The sequence below is a fragment of the Leptomonas pyrrhocoris genome, assembly GCF_001293395.1.
Source record: "Leptomonas pyrrhocoris isolate H10 chromosome Unknown, whole genome shotgun sequence".
NCBI lineage: Eukaryota > Euglenozoa > Kinetoplastea > Trypanosomatida > Trypanosomatidae > Leptomonas > Leptomonas pyrrhocoris.
The window spans coordinates 1,865,943-1,891,165 of record NW_015438357.1 but is presented as its reverse complement, the minus strand read 5'-3'; the positions used below and the strand labels follow the sequence as shown (position 1 = coordinate 1,891,165).

The 25,223-nt window shown below is 55.2% G+C and overlaps 12 protein-coding genes across 21 annotated transcripts; all 12 read left to right on the top strand.

Annotated features, from left to right (window-relative positions):
- Positions 1 to 13: 13 nt before the first annotated feature.
- On the top strand, positions 14 to 445 carry ABB37_00614 (putative 60S ribosomal protein L23; the record flags this gene model as incomplete). 2 transcript variants are annotated; one of them, XM_015796888.1, is made up of 1 exon in its annotated part: positions 14 to 445. In XM_015796888.1, exon 1 carries the CDS (start codon positions 26 to 28, stop codon positions 443 to 445), a length of 420 nt encoding a protein of 139 aa, XP_015664896.1. In that variant the 5' UTR covers positions 14 to 25. The 2 variants fall into 2 exon arrangements, with proteins under 2 accessions (XP_015664896.1, XP_015664895.1); XM_015796887.1 differs by having other exon boundaries at positions 19 to 445.
- An 849-nt stretch (positions 446 to 1,294) lies between these two features.
- Positions 1,295 to 1,725, top strand: ABB37_00613 (putative 60S ribosomal protein L23; the record flags this gene model as incomplete). The annotated part of the gene is made up of 1 exon (XM_015796886.1): positions 1,295 to 1,725. The coding sequence occupies exon 1, from the start codon at positions 1,306 to 1,308 to the stop codon at positions 1,723 to 1,725; it is 420 nt and encodes a 139-aa protein (XP_015664894.1). The 5' UTR covers positions 1,295 to 1,305.
- A 569-nt stretch (positions 1,726 to 2,294) lies between these two features.
- On the top strand, positions 2,295 to 2,752 carry ABB37_00612 (putative 60s ribosomal protein L27A/L29; the record flags this gene model as incomplete). Of its 2 annotated transcripts, none has more annotated exons than XM_015796885.1 (1): positions 2,295 to 2,752. In XM_015796885.1, the coding sequence occupies exon 1, from the start codon at positions 2,315 to 2,317 to the stop codon at positions 2,750 to 2,752; it is 438 nt and encodes a 145-aa protein (XP_015664893.1). In that variant the 5' UTR covers positions 2,295 to 2,314. The 2 variants fall into 2 exon arrangements, with proteins under 2 accessions (XP_015664893.1, XP_015664892.1); XM_015796884.1 differs by having other exon boundaries at positions 2,314 to 2,752.
- A 554-nt stretch (positions 2,753 to 3,306) lies between these two features.
- ABB37_00611 (hypothetical protein) lies at positions 3,307 to 5,768 on the top strand (the record flags this gene model as incomplete). Its single annotated transcript, XM_015796883.1, has 1 exon — positions 3,307 to 5,768. The coding sequence occupies exon 1, from the start codon at positions 3,738 to 3,740 to the stop codon at positions 5,766 to 5,768; it is 2,031 nt and encodes a 676-aa protein (XP_015664891.1). The 5' UTR covers positions 3,307 to 3,737.
- Positions 5,769 to 7,035: 1,267 nt separating this feature from the next.
- On the top strand, positions 7,036 to 7,487 carry ABB37_00610 (putative 60s ribosomal protein L27A/L29; the record flags this gene model as incomplete). Of its 2 annotated transcripts, none has more annotated exons than XM_015796882.1 (1): positions 7,036 to 7,487. In XM_015796882.1, exon 1 carries the CDS (start codon positions 7,050 to 7,052, stop codon positions 7,485 to 7,487), a length of 438 nt encoding a protein of 145 aa, XP_015664890.1. In that variant the 5' UTR covers positions 7,036 to 7,049. The 2 variants fall into 2 exon arrangements, with proteins under 2 accessions (XP_015664890.1, XP_015664889.1); XM_015796881.1 differs by having other exon boundaries at positions 7,049 to 7,487.
- Positions 7,488 to 8,251: 764 nt separating this feature from the next.
- ABB37_00609 (hypothetical protein) lies at positions 8,252 to 11,086 on the top strand (the record flags this gene model as incomplete). Its single annotated transcript, XM_015796880.1, has 1 exon — positions 8,252 to 11,086. One exon carries the CDS (start codon positions 8,252 to 8,254, stop codon positions 11,084 to 11,086), a length of 2,835 nt encoding a protein of 944 aa, XP_015664888.1.
- Positions 11,087 to 11,492: 406 nt separating this feature from the next.
- ABB37_00608 (putative mitochondrial hypothetical protein) lies at positions 11,493 to 12,933 on the top strand (the record flags this gene model as incomplete). Of its 2 annotated transcripts, none has more annotated exons than XM_015796879.1 (1): positions 11,493 to 12,933. In XM_015796879.1, the coding sequence occupies exon 1, from the start codon at positions 11,737 to 11,739 to the stop codon at positions 12,931 to 12,933; it is 1,197 nt and encodes a 398-aa protein (XP_015664887.1). In that variant the 5' UTR covers positions 11,493 to 11,736. The 2 variants fall into 2 exon arrangements, with proteins under 2 accessions (XP_015664887.1, XP_015664886.1); XM_015796878.1 differs by having other exon boundaries at positions 11,506 to 12,933.
- Positions 12,934 to 13,569: 636 nt separating this feature from the next.
- ABB37_00607 (hypothetical protein) lies at positions 13,570 to 16,399 on the top strand (the record flags this gene model as incomplete). Its single annotated transcript, XM_015796877.1, has 1 exon — positions 13,570 to 16,399. Exon 1 carries the CDS (start codon positions 13,796 to 13,798, stop codon positions 16,397 to 16,399), a length of 2,604 nt encoding a protein of 867 aa, XP_015664885.1. The 5' UTR covers positions 13,570 to 13,795.
- Positions 16,400 to 16,742: 343 nt separating this feature from the next.
- On the top strand, positions 16,743 to 18,244 carry ABB37_00606 (putative mitochondrial hypothetical protein; the record flags this gene model as incomplete). 4 transcript variants are annotated; one of them, XM_015796876.1, is made up of 1 exon in its annotated part: positions 16,743 to 18,244. In XM_015796876.1, the coding sequence occupies exon 1, from the start codon at positions 16,919 to 16,921 to the stop codon at positions 18,242 to 18,244; it is 1,326 nt and encodes a 441-aa protein (XP_015664884.1). In that variant the 5' UTR covers positions 16,743 to 16,918. The 4 variants fall into 4 exon arrangements, with proteins under 4 accessions (XP_015664884.1, XP_015664883.1, XP_015664882.1 ...); XM_015796875.1 differs by having other exon boundaries at positions 16,747 to 18,244; XM_015796874.1 differs by having other exon boundaries at positions 16,749 to 18,244.
- A 999-nt stretch (positions 18,245 to 19,243) lies between these two features.
- On the top strand, positions 19,244 to 20,541 carry ABB37_00605 (hypothetical protein; the record flags this gene model as incomplete). 2 transcript variants are annotated; one of them, XM_015796872.1, is made up of 1 exon in its annotated part: positions 19,244 to 20,541. In XM_015796872.1, exon 1 carries the CDS (start codon positions 19,510 to 19,512, stop codon positions 20,539 to 20,541), a length of 1,032 nt encoding a protein of 343 aa, XP_015664880.1. In that variant the 5' UTR covers positions 19,244 to 19,509. The 2 variants fall into 2 exon arrangements, with proteins under 2 accessions (XP_015664880.1, XP_015664879.1); XM_015796871.1 differs by having other exon boundaries at positions 19,338 to 20,541.
- A 532-nt stretch (positions 20,542 to 21,073) lies between these two features.
- Positions 21,074 to 21,833, top strand: ABB37_00604 (putative Gim5a protein; the record flags this gene model as incomplete). Its single annotated transcript, XM_015796870.1, has 1 exon — positions 21,074 to 21,833. The coding sequence occupies exon 1, from the start codon at positions 21,156 to 21,158 to the stop codon at positions 21,831 to 21,833; it is 678 nt and encodes a 225-aa protein (XP_015664878.1). The 5' UTR covers positions 21,074 to 21,155.
- A 1,982-nt stretch (positions 21,834 to 23,815) lies between these two features.
- On the top strand, positions 23,816 to 24,727 carry ABB37_00603 (putative mitochondrial Gim5A protein,glycosomal membrane protein (gim5A); the record flags this gene model as incomplete). Of its 2 annotated transcripts, none has more annotated exons than XM_015796869.1 (1): positions 23,816 to 24,727. In XM_015796869.1, exon 1 carries the CDS (start codon positions 23,966 to 23,968, stop codon positions 24,725 to 24,727), a length of 762 nt encoding a protein of 253 aa, XP_015664877.1. In that variant the 5' UTR covers positions 23,816 to 23,965. The 2 variants fall into 2 exon arrangements, with proteins under 2 accessions (XP_015664877.1, XP_015664876.1); XM_015796868.1 differs by having other exon boundaries at positions 23,885 to 24,727.
- Positions 24,728 to 25,223: the final 496 nt, after the last annotated feature.

Below are 25,223 nucleotides of genomic sequence, written 5' to 3'. Positions count from 1 at the left end.
GATGCCGCGCATAGATTAGTCAAACATGGGTAAGGATCAGGCTAACGTTAAGGGCTGCCGCTTCCGCGTGTCCGTCGCGCTGCCCGTCGGCGCCGTGGTGAACTGTGCCGACAACACCGGTGCGAAGAACCTGTACGTCATCTCCGTGAAGGGTTACCACGGTCGTCTGAACCGCCTGCCTTCCGCCGCTCTCGGCGATATGGTGATGTGCTCGGTGAAGAAGGGCAAGCCGGAGCTCCGCAAGAAGGTGCTGAACGCCGTGATCATCCGTCAGCGCAAGAGCTGGCGCCGCAAGGACGGCACCGTGATCTACTTCGAGGACAACGCAGGCGTGATTGTGAACCCGAAGGGTGAGATGAAGGGCTCCGGCATTGCCGGCCCGGTGGCGAAGGAGTCCGCGGACCTGTGGCCCAAGATCTCCACCCACGCCCCCGCGATCGTCTAAGTGTCGCGAGACATTTAGGTAGTCGGCTGCATCTTGGTTGACTTTCTTTGATTTTGTTTTCTGGTTTCCATTCTTTTTTTCTACCTCATTTCATTTTGAAAAAAAAAAGACGATCAAACGAAGAGGGCCAACAACGGCAACTCCAATGCACATCAGCAGATAGGAGGAGAAGTCGTTCTTTTTCTACTGAACGATACCCAGTCGTATAATGGCGATGTAAGAGGCGGCATCGTGAGAGACTGAAGGGGAAAGTTGCAGGTGGGGTGCGTTGTTCTGACGCAGCCGCGTGCTCTTCGTCGTGTTTTTCCTCTTCTGCCTGCTTCTCGTAGAATCCGTTGGGCGCTCGCTGGATATGGTGTACTTCCGCACCCCTCGCTGCGCATGTGTGCACGGCACGAGTGCTATCAATTCTTGGTGACAAAGTTCAGCCGGCGCACTAATGGCAGTCTACGAAGAAGCAGCAGAGAGGGGACCGAACAACCGATGCAGCCGGGAGGTGCTTCAGACTACAGAGGTTTGAACTTATGGCTATCACCTGCCGTTTTCTTCCAGGTCGCCTCTCACAGAAGAGAGATCTTTGTCTTTTCTTGAACATGGTTCCCGCATCAAAAAGAAGTAATAATCACCGTTTCGCTCTTCCTCGTATCTCCATCGTCTTTTCCTCCTTCAATTAATGCGTTGTTTTCTATTGCTGTAAATATTTCATTTGACCTTTGCGCTCGTTGTCAAACCACTTACACTTATCGTTGTGTTGTGCCGTTGGGTGCACCTTTCCGCCCGCACTCCACTGCACATGTATCACTTTTTCCTCCACACGCTTCTGTCTTTCTCTTTATTGACTGATCATTAGTGTTGCGAACATGGGTAAGGATCAGGCTAACGTTAAGGGCTGCCGCTTCCGCGTGTCCGTCGCGCTGCCCGTCGGCGCCGTGGTGAACTGTGCCGACAACACCGGTGCGAAGAACCTGTACGTCATCTCCGTGAAGGGTTACCACGGTCGTCTGAACCGCCTGCCTTCCGCCGCTCTCGGCGATATGGTGATGTGCTCGGTGAAGAAGGGCAAGCCGGAGCTCCGCAAGAAGGTGCTGAACGCCGTGATCATCCGTCAGCGCAAGAGCTGGCGCCGCAAGGACGGCACCGTGATCTACTTCGAGGACAACGCAGGCGTGATTGTGAACCCGAAGGGTGAGATGAAGGGCTCCGGCATTGCCGGCCCGGTGGCGAAGGAGTCCGCGGACCTGTGGCCCAAGATCTCCACCCACGCCCCCGCGATCGTCTAAGTGTCGCGAGACATTTAGGTAGTCGGCTGTTCGTGCAGCGTTCACACCATGAACGACGGAACGCAACACAAACAACGTTTTCTTCATTTATGCTTGAGCAAAAACAAAAAGAACTGATAAAAAGAGAACATTCGTTGTACCGAAGTGAAGCTGACTGGTGGGCACCAACCACTCTGTTGTTCTGCGCGCACTTAGCTACTTGTGATTGGTTGTGTTTCGAAGTGTCCTTTTTTTTTCGTACGCGAAACACGGTCGGCTGCATTCACATCATGCCCGTTCGGCCCGTTACATGCAGAGAACGTGCACCTTGGCAACTAGTCTATTCAATTCCTTTGATTCTCAAGAGTCGCTGTTCTTGCAACAACAAAAAGTCCCTGTATTATCTTTTCCGCTTTTTTCCTCCATCTGTCGTCTTTCCCCACCTTCGTGTTCTCCACCTCGCACATCGTCGTTGACTTTACCTTTTTTTTTGTACTCGCCTTTCGCGACACGCTCCCTTTGGTTGAACTGACCTCTCCACACTTTCCTTTCACCAATGTCATTGGGAATACTGCATTCAAAAAAACGCAGCTCTTTTACGTAGTAAAAGATGCCGACCCGTTTCAAGAAGTGCCGCCACCAGCGCGGTTCGACGTTCTGCGGCTACGGCCGCGTCGGCAAGCACCGCAAGCATGAGTCCGGTCGCGGTAACGCTGGCGGTCAGCACCACCACCGCATCAACTTCGACAAGTACCACCCCGGGTACTTCGGCAAGCTAGGCATGAACCACTACCACCTCAAGAAGAACCAGCAGTGGAAGCCGACCATCAACCTGGACAACCTGACGCGCCTGATCGCGTCGGAGGAGGCGACGAAGGCGCAGAAGGGCGGCTCCCTGCCCGTGGTGGACCTGCAGTCGAGCGGGTACGCGAAGCTGCTGGGCAACGGCCACATCCAGGTGCCGTGCATCGTGAAGGCGCGCTACGTGAGCAAGCTTGCGGACAAGAAGATCCGCAAGGCTGGCGGCGCTGTGGTGCTCCAGGCGTAAGCGGTGGGCGATTGTAAAGAGCTTTTCTTTTTCATTTTATTTCCGACGGATTAGCCTTGTGGTTTGCTGAATCTTTGCTGGCTTCGTGCAACGGTGTTCTTCACCCTGCGCAGTCCACGTTGGCGAGCTGACAACGAAGGGTGACGTCGCGAGCCCAAGCAAAAAATGGGACTAATCGTATTATTGACAACAAAAGTAATCGTATGATGTAGTAACGTCGCTTAACCTTGCGATGATGAGCAGCGCAGCTGCGTCGTGGTTCCCCCAGTTTCTCCGGCGTTGTGAGGCCCTTTCTCTTTGGCGCGCGGGAGCCGAAATGTTCTGCCAAACGGTTGAAAGAACCCCACATTGGTGAGTTTCCTCCCCACGAAGCGCGGCCCTCAACGAAAGTTGTTCTTGAAACGCTCTGCTGTATAGCTCTTATGTGTTTTTTTTTTCTCGATCTTTTCTTGGCTCATCGGCCCGAAGAAGCCAATTAAAAGTTTTACATTTACTTCCTCACATCTCTTGTCACCCATTTCTCACTCTTCTTTCGTATTTTGCCTGCTTTCGTAGCTTCTTTTTTTCCCCCGGACGTCTTTGATCATTGGCTTTTCTCACCGCGTCTGAGCGCGTTTGGTTCCTACAACACGTACTTTCAAAGGTGGCCTCGTCAACTCGCCGCCGCTCTCGGCATACGTTGAATCCGCATCATCTCCTTTCCCTTCTGCGTCCCTTCTCCGGGATTTACCTCAACGTGAAGCGCTGCTGTGTGTAGGTGTGTTCCTCGCTCGGAGAGCCTAATCGGACGCATCCCAGTTTAGCGCAAGTCCACCGCGAGAGAGAGAGAGTCGCCTAGTTTTGTTATCATTTCTGCACTGTTGTTATGGTGTTTCTATGACTATTAGGAGAGAGAGCACCAGCAAATTACCGACAAGGCGCATTACACCCCCTTAGTGGGCATCTTCTTTCGACTCTTTCGATTCTTCTTCCTTTTTTTTTCCCGATGAATATGACGTGCCGTCGTACCGTCCAGCTGGCTGTCGCCGCGGTGTTGCTTGCCTGGTCGACGGTGAATGTTGCGGCATCGACAACACTGCTGCCGTTGTACGGTCGTGCGCTCGTGGATGTGGAGCTCGTCTGCCGCAACTCGACGGCGGCTACCCCTCGCGTTTATGGCAACTCCACGATGAGCGCCTTCCGTTACTCGTTAAACTTCAATACCAGCACCACCTCGATCTATCCATTTTATGTGGAGCGGTTGCGGGCGTATATGTTCACGCGCACCTACTACACGACAGAAACCCAAAGTTATGTCGTTTCAGACTGGAACATGTGCACCGGTTCCACTGACCACAACGCTGCAAATCCGGATGTGCAGCTTGCGGTGACGTTGGCGAATGTGCTGCGCCAGGCTCTTCCTTCTTCTTCCACACGTGGAACATCTCGCGGTATTTCAGTCAGAAACTACACGAACAAATTCAGCGTCCCGATCCCCGTTGAATACGGAGGACTCGGCTCCACCACAGAATACAACGCCGTCATCTTGACAACTGTGAGTGGCTGGAAGGTAAATTTAATGGACGACATCGACGAGACGCTTCTTTCCACCGAGCTGACGTCAACTGCCTCTAGCGGAACCATCAACAATTGTTTGTTCACCTTCACCTTCTACGGTATCAACATGTCAGCTTCCCTGCCGACCGCTGAGCCTGCGGAGTGCAAAGTCCAACCAACCTTCAGACCCGTGAGCCCAAGCCAGGTCGCACGAGGGCCGGCAGTCGCGAACCGTCAAATGGAGCCGCTCGCGGACTCCCAATCCTCCGCGTTGTACTCAAGCGCCTCCGCTTCGCACTCAAGCTCCTCCGCGTCTCACCAACCCACGTCGACGACCACGACCACGACGACCACGACCACGACGACCACCACCACAGGAGCGCCAAACACAAATACGCTGTACGCGATGCCCGAGTTCCCGCCGTACTTCACCGCGAACTTTTTGGTGATCTCTCCAAGCCAGAGGTCGTTCTACCAGGTACGCGAGGCCTTCAACTCGTACGGTTTGATGTCCCGCGCTCAGCTAGAGTACCCACTGACCGGTGCCGCGGGACGCGTGTACGACTACGAGTGGTACGTGCAGGGGTACGACCAGATGACGTATTACCACGAGACCTTCGCGGTGCCGGATGGTCAGGAGACGATCAGCAAGGCCGTGCGCGAGTACTTCTGGCCGGACAAGGACACATGCAAGAAGGTGCTGATCGGTTACGACTTTTTTGCAAGCTCCACGGAGACGCTGCTGCTGGCGTCGCCCGACACGCCGGCAACATTTATCGGCAACGAGACGGTGCGCAACATCCCCTGTGGCGTGTGGACGGCGGAGGTGAAGGGGGTGCGCGTGACATGGTACTGGGCAACCCCCGACCTGACCAACGTTGACTTCTTCAAGACTGCGGAAATGACACCCCGCGATGCCGCCTACGGGACGCTGGTGCGCATGACGGTCACCGGCAAAGGTGGCGCGCCGCCGCTGTTCACGCACCACCCCTTCTTTCCCCAGGGCTACGCCTTTCCGGCGGCTGACCGGACGACGACGTGCAGTTCGCTGGAGCCGACGGGCACGGACATGGGTTGCGCAGGGTGGAGCAGCCAGCAGTCCTTCAACTACATCTACGACATTACCTCCTTTGTGCCGTACGTGCGTAGCAAGGACGACATGATGCCGGAGACGTGCATGAAGGCGTCCCTCGCCGGATCGATTCCTAGCTTTGGGTGCAGCTACAGCGGTGTGAGTGGCGCCGTCGTGGCGGTAATGCTGGTGATTGTGGCGGTGCTGTTCGGTGTGATGGGCGGCAGCTGCGTGTGGTGCCGCTACTCCCGCATGGTGCGCCGCCAGCAAGAGGAGCTGGTGCGGCTGACGCAGGAGATGCAGATTCCTCCGCCGTCTGCCGATCAGCCGGGCGGTGCGACGGCGAATGGCGGCGGAGATGCCAACGCGTGGTCCTCTGGAGCGCCAAATGCGAAGTTGCAGTCGTAGTATCGGCTTCCCCCCCTCCCCCGTTCTCCTCGTCCTGCTCTCGCGCTCGCGCTCGCGGTCGCGTTTTTCTTTGTGTTGTTGCTGTTTAATGGTTTCGTTGCTCCCCGTCGTCGACTTCTGCTTATCGTTAGAGGCAAAGCTTGAGGAGGAAAAAAACACTTGCCCGACGAGGCGCAGTGATAACCGACGACTTAACAGCGGTGACGAGCGAATGTGTGTATCTGCCCGCATATTTCCTTTTCTCTCTTAACGGTTATCATTTCTTTATATACATTTTGTGGCGAAATAGTCTTACTGTTTCTCCTGAAGAGCAAATGAATGAAAAGAAGACGCGAAGAAAGAACAGCAACATAAAACGAAATCGCTCTCTCTCCCTCTCATACATAAGCACATACCCTCAAAAAGGAGGCGGTAACACAGTACCCTGCAATAATAGCATTAGTTTTCGAATATATACAGGTTTTTGAAACTGCGTATTATTGTTGCGCCGTCATCGTATTTTTTTTGTTTGTTTCAAGCTTGCTCGTTAGACCTGTGTGCTTTTGGATAACCAGCTTACTCTTTGCTCTCTTGCAGATGATGTGTTCTCTTTTCTCTCTTCCTCCGTTGTTTCCTGTATCGTTGTTTTCTCATATATATGTTTTATTTCTCCTGTGGTTGCGATGGAGTTGCTGCGTGTAGAAGGTTTGCTAATCGTTAACGGTATTTTTGTTTCTCTCTCTTTGCAAGCCGGCGACGGTAAAAGCGCTTGACAACGACTATTTCTTTTTCCCCCGAAAGTCAAGACAAAACCAACAACAGCAAAAAAAAAATATGACGACAAAGATAACCGACTCAACTCTTTCAGTGTCACGAGGCGATGAGAACTGAGCGGCTTGCTAGGTGCGTCTGCGGGCGATGCATTTCATGACACTCCCGAACTCTCTCCTCAGCATTGAATTGCATCGTTGCGGGACGCTGCCACTAAACAATAATACGAATAAAAAGTATTTCCGCAGCGGAGAGCGGAACCTCTTCGTCACACTCTTCTCTGACGCGAGAATAGTAAGCCGTGTGACAACTCTTTTTGATGTCAAAGCTGTCGGCTCACTGAGTCACATCTGTGAAGTGCCAAATCGCCTGTGTTTTGTCTTGCTGTCTTCGCAATCAACCTCTTGTTTTCTTTCCGTGCTCTCCTTCTTGTCTTGCTGAATCAATGTTATTCTGTGTACACGCACTGTCCCCATCAACTCTTCTATCTTGGTGTCTTTTCTTTTCCAACTTCACAGTTTGATCCCGAAGATGCCGACCCGTTTCAAGAAGTGCCGCCACCAGCGCGGTTCGACGTTCTGCGGCTACGGCCGCGTCGGCAAGCACCGCAAGCATGAGTCCGGTCGCGGTAACGCTGGCGGTCAGCACCACCACCGCATCAACTTCGACAAGTACCACCCCGGGTACTTCGGCAAGCTAGGCATGAACCACTACCACCTCAAGAAGAACCAGCAGTGGAAGCCGACCATCAACCTGGACAACCTGACGCGCCTGATCGCGTCGGAGGAGGCGACGAAGGCGCAGAAGGGCGGCTCCCTGCCCGTGGTGGACCTGCAGTCGAGCGGGTACGCGAAGCTGCTGGGCAACGGCCACATCCAGGTGCCGTGCATCGTGAAGGCGCGCTACGTGAGCAAGCTTGCGGACAAGAAGATCCGCAAGGCTGGCGGCGCTGTGGTGCTCCAGGCGTAAGACGAACGGCCTTGTTCATGTCTACGTGGTTGACTTGTCGCTGCGGCTGCAATCAAACATGTATTACAACTGTTTTTAGCTTTTTCCTTTCTGTTTTTCACTTCGAAAACGCCAACAGAGAAAATGGGTACCTTCGTTGAAAGGATCTCGACGGATTGAAATCTGTCAGGTCCGCCTCGGTTCTCGCTGCGGCGCGTTTCATGAAGCGTTTTAACCGTCGTCGCACAGAAAAGTGGGCAAGCGAGCGAGCGCGTTTTGCGTGCTTGCGCCGCGAATCGGAGAGGCGCGAGGAAGGCGCAGTGCCCCGATGACGATGCTGGACTGCGTGACACATGCGGTGCGTAGTAGCAAACAAAAGCACAAAAAGAAGACTCCTTTCACATCACTTCACGCTCCTTATCCGTACCGTTTTTCTTCTCAGTTTTGATTGGCTTTCTTGTGGCCACGCTGGCCTGTTGTCTCGGACCAGCGTTTTCCGCATTATTTCAAAGCGGTTGTTTCAATATATACAGATACTTCGCACCAGCATAGACATATTTTCTTTTTAGCCGAAGGTACGGGTTCAAAAAGCCACGTTTTAAGACGCTGCTGTTTAGCTTGATGTTTGTTTTTTGTGAGTGAGTTTCTTTCATTTTATCTCTGCTTCTGACGTGGGTTATGTAAAAACTAGCAGTCGAAACTCCCCCAAGAGTGCACCCCCTCTTTTACGTTTCGGTTGCGATTTCCACAGCAGCTTTGTGAGCTGGCACCCCTTATACATATATATGGTGCGTAAAGTCGTTCTCCAGGAAACCACCTTCAGCAATAGCAACAGTAAAATGAGCGACGCCAGCACTGTTATCCAAAACACACTGCCCGGTGACACTTCCGCAGACCCGTTTGTTTCTACATCTGCTTCGCTGCTCCTCAACAACAGCGACGAAGATGCTGCGCTGCAAGTTTTCGCAGAGCTGCTGGACTTTATCAACACTGAAGGGATCGCTTCATTAGCCGCTGATCGTGCAGCTGCTCAGCGGCAACGATGGCGGAGTGCTCTCTCGACACTCTCCTCCTCTGTCCCCCTTAATGGAATGATCGCTGAGACCCTGCTTGAACGGGTCAACGCTGCATTTGCCGTACACATTCGTGCATTCCAAGACGCGTTGCAGCAGCGACAGGCACACCGGAGGAGCGGCAGCGCTAAGCAATTGACTGGCGCGGTGGTAGGTCCTGCCTTGGCGGCGTTATGCACATCGTACGACCACATCTTTCCCCTCCTGCAGGAGTGGTGTGATGTGCTGCGCGTCCCGGGCGTTGCCTCGTTCTTTTCTGTCCACGTGCGCTGTGCGTTGCTTCAGGCCGACTTAATTTCCGGCGAAGAGCCGCGTCGAAAGCGAGCCTTCTTTGCTTTTCTACGGCAGCACGGCCACGCACTGTTGAGTCGCGACCCGTGCCGCAGCGGCAGCAGCAGCAGTTCTCGTGGCGCCGAGGAGGACAAGAGTGATGTTCAAGAAGGCAGAGAAAAGTCTGTGACCGGGTTTACAAGCTACTCTGCCATGGATCCAGTCATCGCCTGCCTACACCGCCTCACGCTGAGTCAGTCCACTGAGGTGAAGCAGCTGTGGCGGTCCGTGCTGGAGGCGCGCATCCGTGAAAAACTGAGCGACCTGTCCGACGACTTCTCAACGCACTTTTTGCAGGAAAACATGCTGTGGCTGGAGCAATGCGTGATGCCGTTTGGTGCCATGGTGCTCGGTGTGAGGGAAAACGCCGACGCGCTCGCCACCTCGCACGAGCGCAAGACGGACACTGGTGGTGCAGACTCGGCAACGGCGGAGTACGCCGGTACCGACGACGCGTTGCCCGCCGCGGCGCACGCGGAGCGGGAGGCCTGGTGCGCAGATATGCGGAAGCTTTTCTTGCACAGCTACGCTCGACGTCGTCTCGACAGCTTCTGGGAGATCTTGTCTGATTACCCCGATTCCGTTCCGGCGCTGGAGGACATGCAGTACTGTCTTCAGGCCAACCCAGAGAGCGGCCTCAAGACCGAGCTCATCCACACCGTGCGGCATCTCCTCTCCTCCCGCTTGCACCGCGCCGGCACCCGCACCGAGGATATTTTGGCCATTCTCATCAACACCATTCACGCCTTTTGCGTGCTTTTCCCGCGCAATGAACAAGACAACGTCGTGTTTGACGTCATCGCCAACACCTTAGAGCACCTGCGCCGGCGCAAAGACTGCGTGGCGGCCATCGTACAGGCCGTGATGCAGCCGAACGGCGTGATGAATGCCGCTGCCGCACGACCACCACCACCGCCGCCGCCGACCATGTCGAAATTCGATGGGGAGCTCAACCGTCATAGTGCCGGCGGTGATGGGGTCGGAGATGCGATGGACTTCCTTGACAGCCTGCACGACCGGATGGCGGGGGGTCGGGAAGAGGAGTTGTACCGCACGAACTCCCGTGACCGGCCGGACGTGTTGCGCGTGTTGCTCACCTCCATTCACCGTCGTGCGTTGGTCGAAGAGTACCAGCACGTGCTGGCGGAGCAGCTCCTGCAGAAGCCCATGCACGAGTTCGACACCACGCCCGAGGAGGAGGTGTTGGAGCGGCTAAAGCAGGTCTTCGGCGAGACGGTGCTCGACAAGTGCTCCGTGATGGTGCGCGACATGCAGATGTCACGGCGTGTGACGCAGCAGCTGCGGGAGCAACTCGCTCGTCGACGCGGCGCCGCCGGTCCGCAGGGGGACGCATTGCGGTCTCGTACACTGCCCTCTCCGATTGTTTCGCCGGCGGCGGCGGTGGTGCCCTCCCCCAGTGTGTCGGTGCTGTCCATGACAACGTGGCCGCCTCTCGCGCGCTGCGCCGCACTTCCGGCGGGTGGGGTGGCGGGCAACACCGGTGCTGCCCAGGCCGCGCCCCCCGTCAAGTATCGCCCCCACCCCTCCCTGCAAGGTGAGATGGACCTCCTCGCGGAGGCGTACAAGAAGCTGAAGGACAACCAGCGATTGGCGTGGCTGCCTTCGCTTGGGCGGGTGGAGCTGGAGCTGATGCAGCGAGATGCGGCCAGAGGAGGTGCACTAGTGACGGTCACGCAGGTGCTATCCTTATTCGACGCCTCTGTCGTCTTATTTGTGAAGGAGATGGCCAACGGTCGCCAACGTGGTGAGGGCGATCGTCACGCCGAAGGTGCTGTCCCTGCAGTTGCGTTAAGCGAAGTGGCGCGTGCGCTGGAGATCACCAGCGACGAACTCCGCCCACACGTGCAGCGCCTCTCTCCTGCGGTGTTGGTGATGCCGACTACTGCGACAGTGGACATGCAGCGGAGTGTGGCTGCCTTGTCTGACTTTGTGTTTATGGAGGACAAGGCGACGAGCGAGGCGGAGGCCAAGCCGGCCGGCTTACCACCGGAGCGGGTGAAGCTGATGGAGCGCATGGTCACCTCGCTCCTCAAAACTCGTGGTCCACAAGCCGGGACTGCGATTCACAACAGCGTGAAGCTGCTGGCGAAGTTCGAGGGCACCAACGCGGACTTGCTAGAGCTGCTGCAGTCTTTCGTCAAACGAGGCCTCATTGTTTTAAATGACGCGAAGCTCTACGCCCTTCCGCCCAAGTAGGGGGAATGAAGCGGAATCTCTTTTGCCTCTTCCTTTGCGACATCTTAAAAAAAAACTTGTTATCGTTTTAGATCGCTCGTTGCTGTGTGAAAGAAAAGCAAGAAGAACAGCAGCAAAAAAAAAAAATAGCCGTTTTGATCTGTACTGCCGAAGGCCTCCGATGCCAAGGTTTCCGTTCTGCTCGACCCTCCGGCGAAGCGGGGGCGTAAGGAGGTATTCGGTGCTAGCATCATCGTACCACCTCTAAAAAAAAATCCAAAACAATTCTTCTCTGTCGCACATCTGCCCAGAAGTGCAGAATTCACCTGCCTTTTCATACATCTGCTCTTACTTGGTCTTACGCTTTTTTGTGTGTTGTTGTTGTTCCCATGCGTGTCGGCGCACCATCGCATTCTTTGCGTGTGGAGGAACCTCGAAAAGAGTCGGCATCGGTTGTTTGACCACGCTGTCCCGACGGGACGACGCTGTTCTTTTTTCTTCCTTCTCGTCTTCGTTCTGCCAGTGCGCGGGCGTGCTCGAACCGTTGGAGATGCAAATTGCCACTTGTTGCCGTCACTTAAAAGAAGGAAAAATATAAATTATAAACGTGCAATCAGGAGCTTTATTTATTTTTTCTTCCCGCTTGGTTCTCAATTCGAGCGTCACCCCTAATGCTTCCGTTTGCCGCGCGGCAGCACTTCCTGGAGCACGGCTACGCCGTTCTGCCCAATGTGCTCTCCGCGGAAATGGTGTCGCGCATTCGCACCAACGCTCTATCTTCCACCCTGAGTCGATCCAGGTACTTCGCGGAGCTGCCGAACATTCAGTCCGTGCTGCAGTCAGAGCAGACCATGTCTGACCCGCTCTCCCACAACGTCATGTCGCACCTCGAGAAGCGGCGTTACATCTTGCGGTACTATAAGCAGGTGAAGCGCCAGAAGCGGAAGCTGCGGCTCACGGCCAAAGCATTCTTGAACGGACGCGACATCTCCCGACTCACCGGAGAAGAGATGTGGGAGCTGAGTGAGACGCTCTCCGCCGCGGCAATGCAGGTGTCCGCAAAGGGCGCCACCAACACTGTCCTCACCAGCACCGTCCACACCGACCCGCAGATGCTGCTGGCTATCAACGCGTACCGCGCCAACGCGTGGATGACGAACAGTGCGTTGGAAGCTGCGCTGCGGGACACGGAGGCGTTGGTGAAGCCGCTCTCGCAGCTGGCCGAGATTGTCGGTGGCGTCGAGAGGCCGGTGATCTTCAGCGATGCGCCATTGCTGCGGGAGGCCTACGGCAACCCGGTGGGCTACCACTGCACCGCGCCTCTCATCGGTACGCGCACGAATGCCCGGATGAGCAAAGGCGGCGGTGACGCGGCGGCCGTCTCGCTGATCCTCTTCACCTACACTCCCACCTCGACGTGTCTGGCGCCCTACGTGATGCGCAACTCGCAGCGCGCGGTGCAGCAGCAGTACCTGCGCCACGTGCGGGCGGAGCGGCTGCACCGCCGCTTTGCGCCGATGGAAGCGGATGTGCGCGACCAGCTGCGCTTTTTCGAGTTTGACGCGTCCGTCGTCGGGGAGCCTCTTATCCCCACCAAAGCCGGGCTGTCATCTTCCTCAGCTCCCCTCCCCTCTCCCCCCGCCTCTCCCATTGGGCCCGGCTCCGTGATGGTGGTTGACCCGCACCTGATGATGGCCTTCAGCGCAAACCTCACGAGTCAGAGCGAAGTCATCTACCGACTGAACATCGTCGCCGAGAACGCACGCCCTTACTTGCCGGCCCCGTCGTGGATTCACGGATGGCGGACGATGCCGCAGCAAGTCAACTTCGCCTCTCCGGCCGTCTTTCCTCCGCTCTATACACCGTAGCTGTCCGCGGCAGTCACTCTGGAGGAGGGATTTTCCTCTCCTCCTCGTGTGCGGTGGTTCTTTACAGAAACCCCGTTGGTCAAATGCGTGCGAAGCATGCACAAAAGGAATACTCTTTTCTCTGCTCGTTTGAGAGTTTGAAGTGAAGCTTAGCGAACATGTGGGGATTCGAAGCGTTAAAGCCAAAACAAAATGAGAAGGACTCGTCTTCAAAAAACGACCAAGGATTGCTACTAGAGGAAGGGGCGAACACACGTCAGATTTGGAGTCCTAAGGGCAGGAAAAAAGAAAGAGAGAGCTTGCGGCTTTTCTTGTCTTTCCGCTTGCTTGAAGCTTCACTGATGGTGTCTTCTTTGTGAGGGCAGCGTTCATTGAGGCTTCGTGTGAAACTGCACGGCTGTTATTAAGAGAAGGGGGGCGGGGGAGGGGATGCCGAACGACCCCTTTACATGCCTGCTTGTGCTTGTGTGGGAATGCAGAAGTATCCGCGTTAGTTTCACACTTCTCTTTACGCTCTTTTTTCCCCTCCGTCTATCCTTTCCGCACCGTTTGTCTTCCGCTTCTTCATTGCGCCCATTCTCGCTCACCACGTTTGACGCACTCGCTTCTTTCCTATTATTGTTTTCTTGTTTTGCAGCGCGCCAACACACACCAACTACCACGAAATGAAACGCTTGTATTTTTATGCGAGCAGGGAACAATAGAAAGAAGGAAGAAGAACGTACCATTAAGTAAAGAAAAGGCATTGAAGGCACTCGACTGATTCCTTTTTTTTTTGCATAGAAGCCGACGTCCGCTGCAGTTCAATTGCTATTATTATTACTACCCGCCGTCTTCGTGTCGACGAGCACAGCGCTGCGAAATGCGGCGTTATCCCGCGCACATCCGCAACTTCTACGACAATGATGACGACGACGTTCCAAAAGCACACCCACTCCCCCACACGCCACAGGACGACGACGCAGAACCGCTGCCGCAGCCGTCCATCATAATCCGGCCCGTTGCTCGCTGTCCGAGCCGCACGTCTTCCCGACGCGCGGCAGCACAACTTATTCCTTCTCGCTCTCACAAAGAGAAGAGTGATGGCGACAGCAGTGCTTCGATCGAGGACGTCATTCCTTGGATCGCCTCATCGCCCCACGCGGATGCACCTACTTTCACGGACGACCGCAACCCCACCGCGGACGAGTACGTTTCCCTGCACCAGATGGAGGAGTCCGTAGAGGAGGCGAAGCGTGATATAAAGCGTCTGCATGCGCTCATGGTGAAGGCGGTCTGGCACGCCCTTACACAGCCATCCGCTGCGGAGCAAAAGTTTCCAAAGAATGCGGCACGGAGGGGCGCTGCGGGCACCGCTGTCACCGGCTCTTCTGTGATACGAGGAAGGACACGAGACGACGCTTATCACGCTCACCATGCTGCGGGAACTACGTCAGCAACGACTTCCGCCACGTTGGTAACTTTTTCGGCTGACGCGACCGGCTTCTTCAACGAGAAGCCGTTTCTTCCCCCGGACCGCTACCCGACGCTGCCACCGCTCACTGAAAAAACCGACCACTTTCACGTGAATCTTTCGCGTGCCCTCTTCGCCGCACAGCGTGCAGGCCTTTTAGAAAAGCAACGCGCCTGGCTGCAGCAGCGACAGTCTTTACTCGGTGCTGCCTCTGCTGCTCCGACAAAAGTTGCCGCCGCCTCGTCGGGGTCCCCCTCTACGCGGCAAACAGCGCTGCAACGCATCTCAGCACTGTCCACCGCAGCCACCTCCTCCAATCCGCACGGGCAACGTGCTGCCGGCCGCACGACCGCCGCTAAGCCCCCCTCTGACACGGCGAGAGGCGTCTATGAGACGAAGGAGGAACTTGTCCAGTCCTCCCTCTCTCTTGTTGTTTTGCGCGTGGCAAAGGACCGTGCGGTGGCGACGCTGTTTCTTCGCCAGCTCCGACTCGACGCGTACCGGCGGCAGCTTCTGCGCGACAACGTGGCTCTGCGCTACACGTACTATGTACAGCGTCGCGTGCTGCGAGACTGGCGCGTGCGTGCATCGAGACAGCACGTGTGGCGCGCGCAGGTTCTCCAACGAGCAGTGACGCAGTGGAAGCTGTACGTGCAACGCCATCACGCCCTTCGCGAGCGGCTGCGTTGGTGGCGCCAGGAGCTGCGTCGACGTGCGCGTGCCTTCACAGACTGCCAGCGCACACGCCTGCTACGGTATTGGCATCAGTGGACACGCACCTTCACGTGGCATCGGGAGCGCTGTGGGCTCTACGAGACGGCTGCGCAGTTCGCTCAGTCACACCGCCGCCCTGCCCCCTTCGTCCTGCACGGGGATGCCGACGGATGTGATGCACGGAGTGAACTCCTCGCGCTGATTCACGGCGGTCCGTTGACGGCGAAAGACGGTGGCGTGGTGGCGACGCCGGTGGGGCACCGACTGGCCCTCCAGCGGATTTTCCAAACGTGGAAACGTAAAACGGAACGGCGATTGATGACGCATTTGGCTGGGTGGCACCGCGTGCAGTGCCTGCAGCGACGCGTCGTACGCACCGTGTGTGCGCGTGCGCACGTGTTGGCGCTGCGGGCTCATCGCCAGCGAAAGGAAGCAGAACGACGTGCATCATCTCTCACCACCGCGATGGAGGAGGTGGAGGCGTTGGCCCGTTCTACGACGGCCGAAGTGCTCCCGAGGCGAGCCGCAATGCGTGTCTTCGCCGTCAACACCCTGCGGCCCGAGCTGCTCAAGTACAAAACTAACGCGGCATCCTGCATCACACACGCGGCACAGCTGCGCCGGTGCTTCCATCGCTGGCGCACCCGGTTTCAGGCTCGCTGCGCAAATAACTTTCGGCGACAGTGCGTCTACGTGCAGGTGACGCAGCGCTGGCTGCACGCCCTCACTGTCCAACAACAGCAGAAGGCGTGGAAGGCGTTGGTGATGGGGCGCTGGGTGGTGGTCGCGCGGCACCATCGCGACGCCGCCGCCGCCGCCCGGCTGCACGTGTTGTTTGTTCTGCGCCTCGCCTTCCACTTGTGGCACACTCACTTCACGCTGCGGGTGGCTGGTGCGTGGCACAGACGCCGAGACTGCTTTGATCGGTGGCGCGAGAGGGCGGAGCTGCGTGCGGGGGTGCGCGCTCTTCGCGGCATGTCGCTGCGCCGGCTGCTGTGGCGATGGCACCTTCGCGCCCAAACGCGTGTTGACACCCGCGCCAACCTTTATGTGGCGGCCACGCTGTTCGAAACGGGGCTGCTGCTGGGGTGTGTGCGGCGGTGGCGCTCTCGAGCCGGCGAGCACCGCCGCATCCGTCTCGCGTGGGAGGTCTTGGTGCAGCTGCGCCGTGAGCGTTTGCGTCAGCGCTGCTTCGCCGTGTGGCAGCGTCGCACCGGCGGACCGGCGGCGGCCGCGGCACCATCACGCAAGCGACCGAGCAACACTGTCGCTTCACCTGCTGTGTCTCTTCTCGTGTAGAATCGGCGAAAGAAGAAAAGAAAAGAAAAGAACACAACATGCGCCGAGCGCTTAACTTTTTGGTTGCAGGTTTTGCCTGCAAGGTTATCGCCGTGGAAATGTCAAAGAGCTCAGCGAATAGCCAACACGTTATTGTTGTTTACGCGTTTTCTTGGACACGAGCGTGCTGAGATTTCTTCTTCACAAAAAGGGGAAAAAAGGGCGGCGATGTGGACGTCGCGACAGCTTCTGTCTCTCTCTTTCTTTTGCCATATCCTCTTCTACGCGTAACTCGGGAGCAAATGCACACTATCTTCCACCACGTCTTTTTTTCCCTCCCCCTACCAACTCTTTGAACGTACGAGAAAGAGAACCTACATATATATATATCTTGTAGAACCCGCTTCTTCAGAATACCTTTTCCGTTTTCTTTTCTTCGTACCGATATCAGTGGTGAGACTGCAATCAGAGCCGTTGAAGTCGCCTTTTACACCTCCTTACTCTTTTACGGCAGAGAAATCGCGCGAAAGAGGACGCAAAATGGAACTCTCAACGACGGACCCTGCGGCGCAGCTGGAGCTGCAGCGCATGACGCAGGCGATTGAGAAGTACGCCGCACGACTCGACACCGTCGGCACCGAGCTGAAAACCATCGAGGAGCAAAACCTCAACGACAACGTGAGCCGCCAGATTCAGCAGTACACCGAGGTGTCGCAGTCGAAGGCGGACATTGCGGCGGAGGACGCACTGGACAACATCGTGCGGCTGCAGAACCAGCTGAAGATCGTGCGCCGCCGCAACGAGCTGCTGGCGCGCGAGAACACGATGCAGGAGAAGCTGGTTCGCGATCGTGCAAAGACGCTGCAGACCACGAGCACGGAACTGCAGAACGTGATGGCGGCCACGGGCTGGTACGATGGCAAGCGCGAGGTGCAGTTCTCGCAGATGGAGCGGGAGCGGGCGGACATCCACGACATGGCGTTTGTCGAAGCCTCGCTGCAGGCCGACATCAAAAATGCCCGCGTCGCGAACGCGAAGTTAGAAAAGACGATCCTGGCCCTCAATGCGAAGATTCAGGACAACGAGGAGCGCCGCACCAAGTACATGCAGCTGCGGAACAGCATTCGTGTGCGGGAGAAGGAGTGCAACGAGCTGCGAGCCAAGACGCAGCGCATCGCGGCGGACAACCACCAGCTGCAGCTCGTCGTGCAGTCGGGGGCTGGGGAGAGTGTAGCGGAGATCAGCACGGCGTGCATGGAGAGCGATCGCGAGTTTCTCGCAGACGCGGTGCAGGACATGAAGGTGGCGTGCCGGCGCCAAGAAAACGTCATCAAGGCGCAGATCGCCCGTCAGCAGCAGCTGCAGACGCGACTCGACACAGTGATGAAGTCGCTGCGGGAGATGCGCCTGGCCCGCGAATTCGAGCGCAACGTGGCAAAGTCCGCCCTGGTGCCGTCCGCCTCGCGCGAGGAGCCGCAGGATGTGGCAGAGGTGCTGCCGGAGGACGAGTACATTCCCGTGGACACCTACCGGCTTCTCTACAAGAACAACGAGATGATGCGCACGAACGTGGCGCGCAAGAATATGCTCGTGCTCGAGAAAGAGAGCGCCGTGCAATCCATGGAAGCGAAGGTGGCGAGCAACATCGAGAATCACAACGAGATTGCGCGCCACGATGACGAGGTGCAGATGTATGGCACGGAGGCGGTGCGTGCGACCCAGCAGCAGCTGGACGCCGAGGCGAGCACGCTGAGTCAGCAAGTTGATAAGCTGCGGGCCTCCAACACGGAGCTGCGAGCCCGTATCGCGAAGAAGACCAAAATGACACCAGCACGGAGGAGCACCGCTGCGCACCAGAAGAAGTGAGTCTGAAGGGGCGCTGGAAGAGGAGGTGGCAGAGGTCAAGGACAGAAGGATCCAGGACGGTTTACTTCTTGTGTGTGTGTGTATGTCGCGATCCTTCCGTCTCGCTTCTCGGCCTCTGCGTAGGTTTTCTCCCTTTCACGCTGTTCACCGTGGTTGTTGCGGCATATACGCCGGCGACGGTGTTGATGTTGCCTGGTGATCGGTCTCGTGAGGTTGGACTATACTTCAGTTGTTGATTTCTTTTTCTTCTTTTTTCTTCTTCTAAATACTTGAGCGGGTTCAAGCCTCTATTTCCTTTTGTTTCTTCAAGTTTACTTGTTCTGTTCGAGCACACTGTACCGTACTTCTGATTTCATTTTGATTCAATCGTCGGATGACCAATGTACCTTTTCAATCGTCGTTTATGCGAGGTTTTTCTTTTATCTCCTTGTCATCGTGACTTCCTGTCTTTTTCTTTTATTTTCTTTTTTCTCCACTCGTCGTCTCTCGCACACTTGTGCGTGAATTCATTGCTACATCCTGTGGTGGGAGTTGCAGCAGCTCCTCTGGTGCGGTGACTTGCCACTTTTTTTCTTCACTTTTCTTTTCGGTGTCAAAGTAAGCATGAAAAAAGCTCTTACTGGGACAACGGAAGTAGCTGTTTGTATTGTCGAGTGTTTGAAGTAAGTATGAAATAATAATGCGCCGTCACGTTCAGAGGCCAGCAACCGTGTAGGGGAGGGTATCATGGCAAGCTTGTGCACCGTCAAATTGTTGCAGACCAATCAAGTGCTTTCCGCGATCCGTGAAAACGCTTCTGAACTCCCCTTCTTCTATCGTTGCTACTGTGTTCTGCAACCTGAGCTTCTTGTTTTGGTTTTTTCCATTCTGTTACTCGGGGCAAACACGTTGTTTGGACGCGCTTCGCGGTGAAACTTGCGCCTTCAAAAAAAAAAAAGTCTTTTCTTTCCCTCATCGCTTCCCTTCTCATGTTCAACCTTCCTGCATTGCGTCTACTCAGGTACAACTCACGGTGCCGCTGACTGATTGCGTCCCGATTGTTTTCCCTTTTTGTTGTTGTTCCTTCATCTTTTTGCGCGGCGCTAAATTGGAAGGAACGTGAGAATTGCTGCTCAGAGCACACGCACGCCCAGAAGGGTTCTTCCGCGTCGTTGTGGCTGGGCGGTTGCTCGACAACAGCAGTAGCAAAAGGGGCGACATCTACCGAAGTTGCAACATTCATTTTCGACAAAGGAAAGTACGAAACGTAAAAACGAAAAGGGGAAATGGTCGCGTGGTGGCCCTTCTCGCGCGCTGGCAACGCCGCTACCTCGTCCAGCGGGTTCCCACCAATGTCCGGCTCTTCTCCTTCATCGGCGGACGAGGGAGCCGTGCCTTTCACCCGCGGAATCCACGACACCACCAGCTACCAAAATCTGTCCTCCGGAAAAGAGCGAGACTACGGCGAAAGCGGCGTGGCGCAGTCGGAGATCGACCGCGTGCGTGATTTGCACAAGGTTCGCCGCCACAACGACGCTCGCGCTCTTGTGATGGACACAGAGTCGATTGAATGTCTCGTGAACCGCTTCGAAAACGAATTTCAGGCGGCCGACGCACACATAAAGCGCCGCGAAGCGTCAAAGCCGCTGCTGCAACGGTACGACTACGAAAACGACCGCCGCTATGAGCAGTGGAGGGCGGATCAGAAAGCCATGCGGGAGCGTCTGCAGATCCACTTTCTCGACACGTTAATCGATGACGCCGCTGCCTGTATTATCTACTACCTGCGCGTGTGCACCACGGCGGGGCTTTGCTACGGCCTAGGCCGCACAGCTTATCTTTATCGTACGATGGACAAGACGTACGCGAAGCTGAACGGTGTGTCGCTGACCGGGATAGCCTTCAACGAAGTAATCACCTCTGTCGCGAAGAGTGCCGGCGTGGCGATAGCTGGCTGTTTCGGGGTGACGGTGGGGGACGGGCTGACGGGACTGGGCCACTTTGTGATAGGCGGCGACGTGACTCGACCGGAGCGCTCCTGGTACAATATCCTGGGTGCTGGGACGACGTCTGGCCTGTTCGGCGGTGCCGCGTACGTTGCGATGAACTACAAAGACCTCACTCCCTGGGGCATGCGTGCGATGCTTGGCGCTTTTACTAGTGTCGGGATGATTGGGGGGCTCTATCTGGGCTACTGTGTGTACCGCCCCTTTGCTCTGCAGCGCACCCACGCCTTGTACGACCCTTACTGGCGTCCATGGCAGACACGGAACATGCGTTCCAATGGTCCTGCACACGTGCGTGGAAAGTACCTGTGATACGTCGTCTCGGCGGATTTGCTTACGCTGCTGTTACCGTTGGTGTTCAAGTGCCGGCGGATGCGTCAGGGGGTACCACCTTTGTGTGCGACTGCATCTGTGGTTGTTCGTTCGCAATCAGCTCCCATCTCCGTGTTTTCCACATCTGTCGGTCGCAAAGGGAAAAGTGAATCTTAACAATAGAGACCTGCTTACTGCGTTCATGCGGACAGATGGAACGAAAAAACGCTCCTTGAAAAACGGCCCTTCTCTCCCTCCCTTTTCAGACGTCTGACAACGTTGTAGCTTTCCAAAGTGTATTCTTGTGGTTGTTACAGCTATGTGCAGTCGCCTCGCTTGCACTGCCATCGAGAGGCCGGCTCGCTGCGAGCGGCTACGACAAGTTGCCTCTCTGTTATACGTTGCTCTATCTCCTCGCTGTTTTCCTTTTTTTTTACGTCTGTCTTTGTTGTTCTTCGCATCTCTCCTCCTCCTCCTTCTGTTTCATTGTGTTATCTTTCACGCGCCAATACCCACCGCTTTCACACAAATAGTCTTTCAGCCTTCACCTCGCTCTCCTCAGCCTTCCAACAAAAAGCCCACTAAAACCCTCCTCCTCTTTTCTTTTATTCACAATGTCCGCTCAAATCTCCGCGTACTTGAACAACACCGGCGACCGCGATAAGGTCATGGCCATCGTGCAGTTCCTGCCCCTGGCCCTCACTGGCCCCGCCAGCGATGCCGGCTGCGCCTCCCTGAGCAAGTCCCTCGGCAACCTGTCCGCCATGGCGGATGGCTACCGTGCGATTACTCGTCTGGCGCTCCTCTTCAACGCGCTGTCGAAGCCGACGCTGGAGGGGCTCGCGAAGCCGTCGGGTGATGTGTTGATCGACCGCGTGGACCAGCTCGGCCACTTCTTCCACGTCTTCTACTGCCTCTTTGAGAACTCGGCCGTGCTGGCCAGCCACGGCGTCTACCCGAAGTCCATCGCCCGTCTCGGTGGCTGCGCCGTCACCTGCTGGTTCTATGTGCTGCTGACCGGCCTCATCCGCGAGGCGTACGTGCTGGCGAAGAAGAAGAACACGCCGGAGGAGCAGAAGCGCCACATCATCACGACGGTGAAGCTCGGCTGCTTCTTCATCTTCTCCATGACGTGCATCCCGAAGGGCGGCCCGCAGCTGCTGGAGAACGTGAGCGGCCCGCTGGTGCCGCTGCACAAGGCACTGCAGCTGATCGCGCCGAAGCACCTGCCCCTCAACGACAGCATTCGTGGTCTGCTCGGCCTGATTGCTTCCATCTGCGACTTCTACTAAGACTTCCTCGACAACGCCACTGCCGCCAAGCGCGTTCTCATAGACATGCTTGTTAGTCTTCTACCATCACAACAAACAACAAAAAAATACCTAACGACAATGCAAAAGGAAGAAGCTTCAGAAGAGATGAAGAAAAGAACCAACACAGCGGAGATAGAGAGCTACCGAGTCCACTGAGAAGGAAGAAGAAGAGGACGAGCTGTAGCACGAACGGGGTTGAACAGGGCACGTGACACAAGCTATTATTCAACTTTATTATTTTTTCTCCTGTGCGCACCTCCCATCATTCCATAGTGGTTTGAAGTTCGGTTTTCTTTCTTTTGCTCCTGGTGCGTGTGTTTCGTTTTTTCTTTTTCCCCTCATCTTTTCTCTGGTTCTGCCTGCGGCGCAACATGGAGCGACGGGACGCGGAGCGTATGCCGTGTCATTCCGTGAATGGCGCTGTTTTATGCAAATGCGTGTCCCTCCACGTTTTCATCGCAGACTGCGGAAGAGTGTGCGCAAAAGCGGCGTGACCTCGAGTTGTGACGGATCTGTTTTGTGTTTTCCCCCCTCACCTTCCGAGGTCCCGCTTTTCCTTTTTCTTTCTGCGCTTTTCATTGCTATGTCATTGCTCTTCTGTCAGGTTGTCGAATTAACTCTAGTGCAACACACACACGCACACACACCCCGCAAAAAAGAAAAAAGAAGCCGTGTTGCTCCCTTCCTTGAAAACGTTAACTACTTTTGTTTTCTTCTTCCTTTTCTCTCTCTCTTCTACATCAGCAGATATTTTTTTTTCCGTCCTTTACATTATTCAGCACGTCGGAGGTCTTATGCGTTTTCTTTGCGCACACGTCAATTTTCTTTTTTGACCTCTCTTTTCTTCTTTTATCGTCCAACAGATGTTGACTTTCTTCTTCCCTTTTTTCTTTTTTTGAGGCCTGCGTGTTGTGTGAGATCAATCGAAAGAAGGAAAGACGAAGGTGGCGCAACACGCTGACTAAAGTGGACCACCAAGAGATCGAACGTTGAGATGTTTTTGGGCGGCACCTTGTTTTTAATTCTGTTGATTATACACAAAAATGATCGTAACTTTCTTTTTTTTTTGCTGGACTAATTTCAAAGCAACTTGAGCGTGCCAATAAACAGGTCGTGCATGACGTGGTGCTGCAGCCCTCACCAAAAGAAAAAAAAAAACGCAGCAAACTCAAAAAAAGAGTTTTTGTGAGTTTTTCATCTTGAGTTTACAACACACGCTGTGCGTGCAAACCAGCGCGTAGTGTTGCGGAGAGAAGAGAATGAGGATAGGCTTGTGATACCTAAGACCCCATTTTGTTCTCTTTCTTTTTTTTTTCTCACTCGATTCCGCACGATGCTGATCGTCTTCAGCGTGAAGAGAAATGATAAAAAAAGATTTGTAACGGGTGACGCTTTCAGAACAGCAAAAAAAAACCAAAAAAGTAATAATGAAACAAACAAGCGGAAAAGATAGATACACGAAGAAACACACTTGTAGTGTGACGGCACCGGACAGGGCTAACGCGCGCGATCACTTGGCTCGTGTGCCTTCTTGTGTTGCGTTGTTTTGTGAACGCAGTTCCTCGGTATTGCGCTGCTGATTATGATTTTGCCTTTCTGCGTGAACAACGCTGCACGCGGAGAAGGCGCTGACTTGGGGGGTGGGAGGCAAGCAAAAAAAAGAAGAGAGGCTGGATCAAGTCAGCTTTCACACGGAATCGTGACTTTTACATGCCGCAGCCTGCGCACGTTCTGCTCTGTCAGACCAACAGTCGCCTTGATTTGTTGATCAAAACCGGAGTATTTCCTTTTTCATAACTTTCCCTTCCTCTTTTCTTCCCTTTTTCTCTCTCTGCCTATGATGCTGTTGTTTGCCTGTCTTTTTTTTTGCTTTCTTGCTCGACGCGCTTTTGTCGCCGACCAACGTTGTTGTGTTCATTCCATCACATTTACGCTCACGTACACGATGGCATGCCACCAAAGGTATCGCTTTTCATCCGCTTCCCTTTCTTCTTTTTTCCTTCGTCGCTGCCACTCGCTTACTGTCTTTAGGACAATTCGCTCACCAACCGGGTAACGCTCTCTTTCTTTCATTTTTAAAGAACTGTCTTTACTTCTTTCCATTAGCAAAGATGTCCAATGGCAGCATTGTGAAGAAGGTCAACGCCTTCAACGACTACGTCGGCAACGTGTCGAACCGCGACCGCGTGATGTCGGTCGTGCAGTTCACCGCGATGGCCCTGATGGATCCTGCCGCGGTCGCCGGCTGCCCCAACCTGTCCGCACACTTCAACACCGTTCTCCACCTCGCCGCGCACTACCGTAGCATGACGCGCTTCTCGCAGTGGTTCGTCGTGGGCCCTGCGCTGACTCCCAGCGGGATCCGCGCCGTCATCAAGAGCAACCCCAACCCGTGGGTGGGCATCTGCAAGACCATCTCCACCGCCTTCTTCACCGTCTTCCTGATCGGCGAGGAGGTCGTGATGGGTTCCAAGTGCGGCATGGTGGATCCTGTGCTGGGCAAGAAGTTCAACCGCATTCGCTTTGTCTTCCTCTTCTGGTCGAACATCGCCCGCCTGCTCATGAACTACCTCCTGCTAAAGCAGAGCACCTTCGACGCCGCCAAGGACGCGCAGGACGCGGACAAGGTCAAGGATCAGAAGCGCCGGGTGCTGAGCGTGGCGGATAGCGTGCTGCAGAGCACGTTCTGCTACACCCTGATGAAGAACTCTGTCCCGGCGGGCCCGTCGCACATGTGCGCCGCCTTCAATTCCGGCAACATCGTCGACATCATCACCGCCTTCGCGCCGCCGCTATGCATTGTGCCCAACACACCGCAGGGAATTATCGGCCTAGTCGCCTCCGTTCCCGGCTTCATGATGAGCGTCCTGTAGACGCCAGCGTTCAATGCGGTAATGGGATGCGTTAGCGGAACCGACAGTGGTGACACACGCGCACATGTATTTGTGCGAGTGAGTGAGTGAGTGCGCGCCGTCAACCTCCTGTTCTCCTCTGTTTTTTATTTTGGTTATCCTGTTGTAAGTGTGTTTTTGTTTGTGCCTCTGTTTTTCTCCCCCCACCCCCTCTCCCACACCACCAAAAACAAGGCTGCCAAACTGTCAAAAGTTATATATTCCTAAGGTATTTATCAAGAAGGTAACAATAAAGAAAACGCAATGGTGATGATAAGTTTAACAGACCACAAGGTAGCACGAGCCAGCGCGACAGACGAAAGAAAGAAGACTAATATGTTTATTTTTAAACTAGTTATGCTCCTACCAAAATGAACAAAAGGAGACGGGGTTGAGAAGAAAGAGTCTTCGTGGTGGTGATTTATTTATTTATCTATATATGTGTTCGGGAAGCGTTGAGAAGAGGCCAATGCTCTAG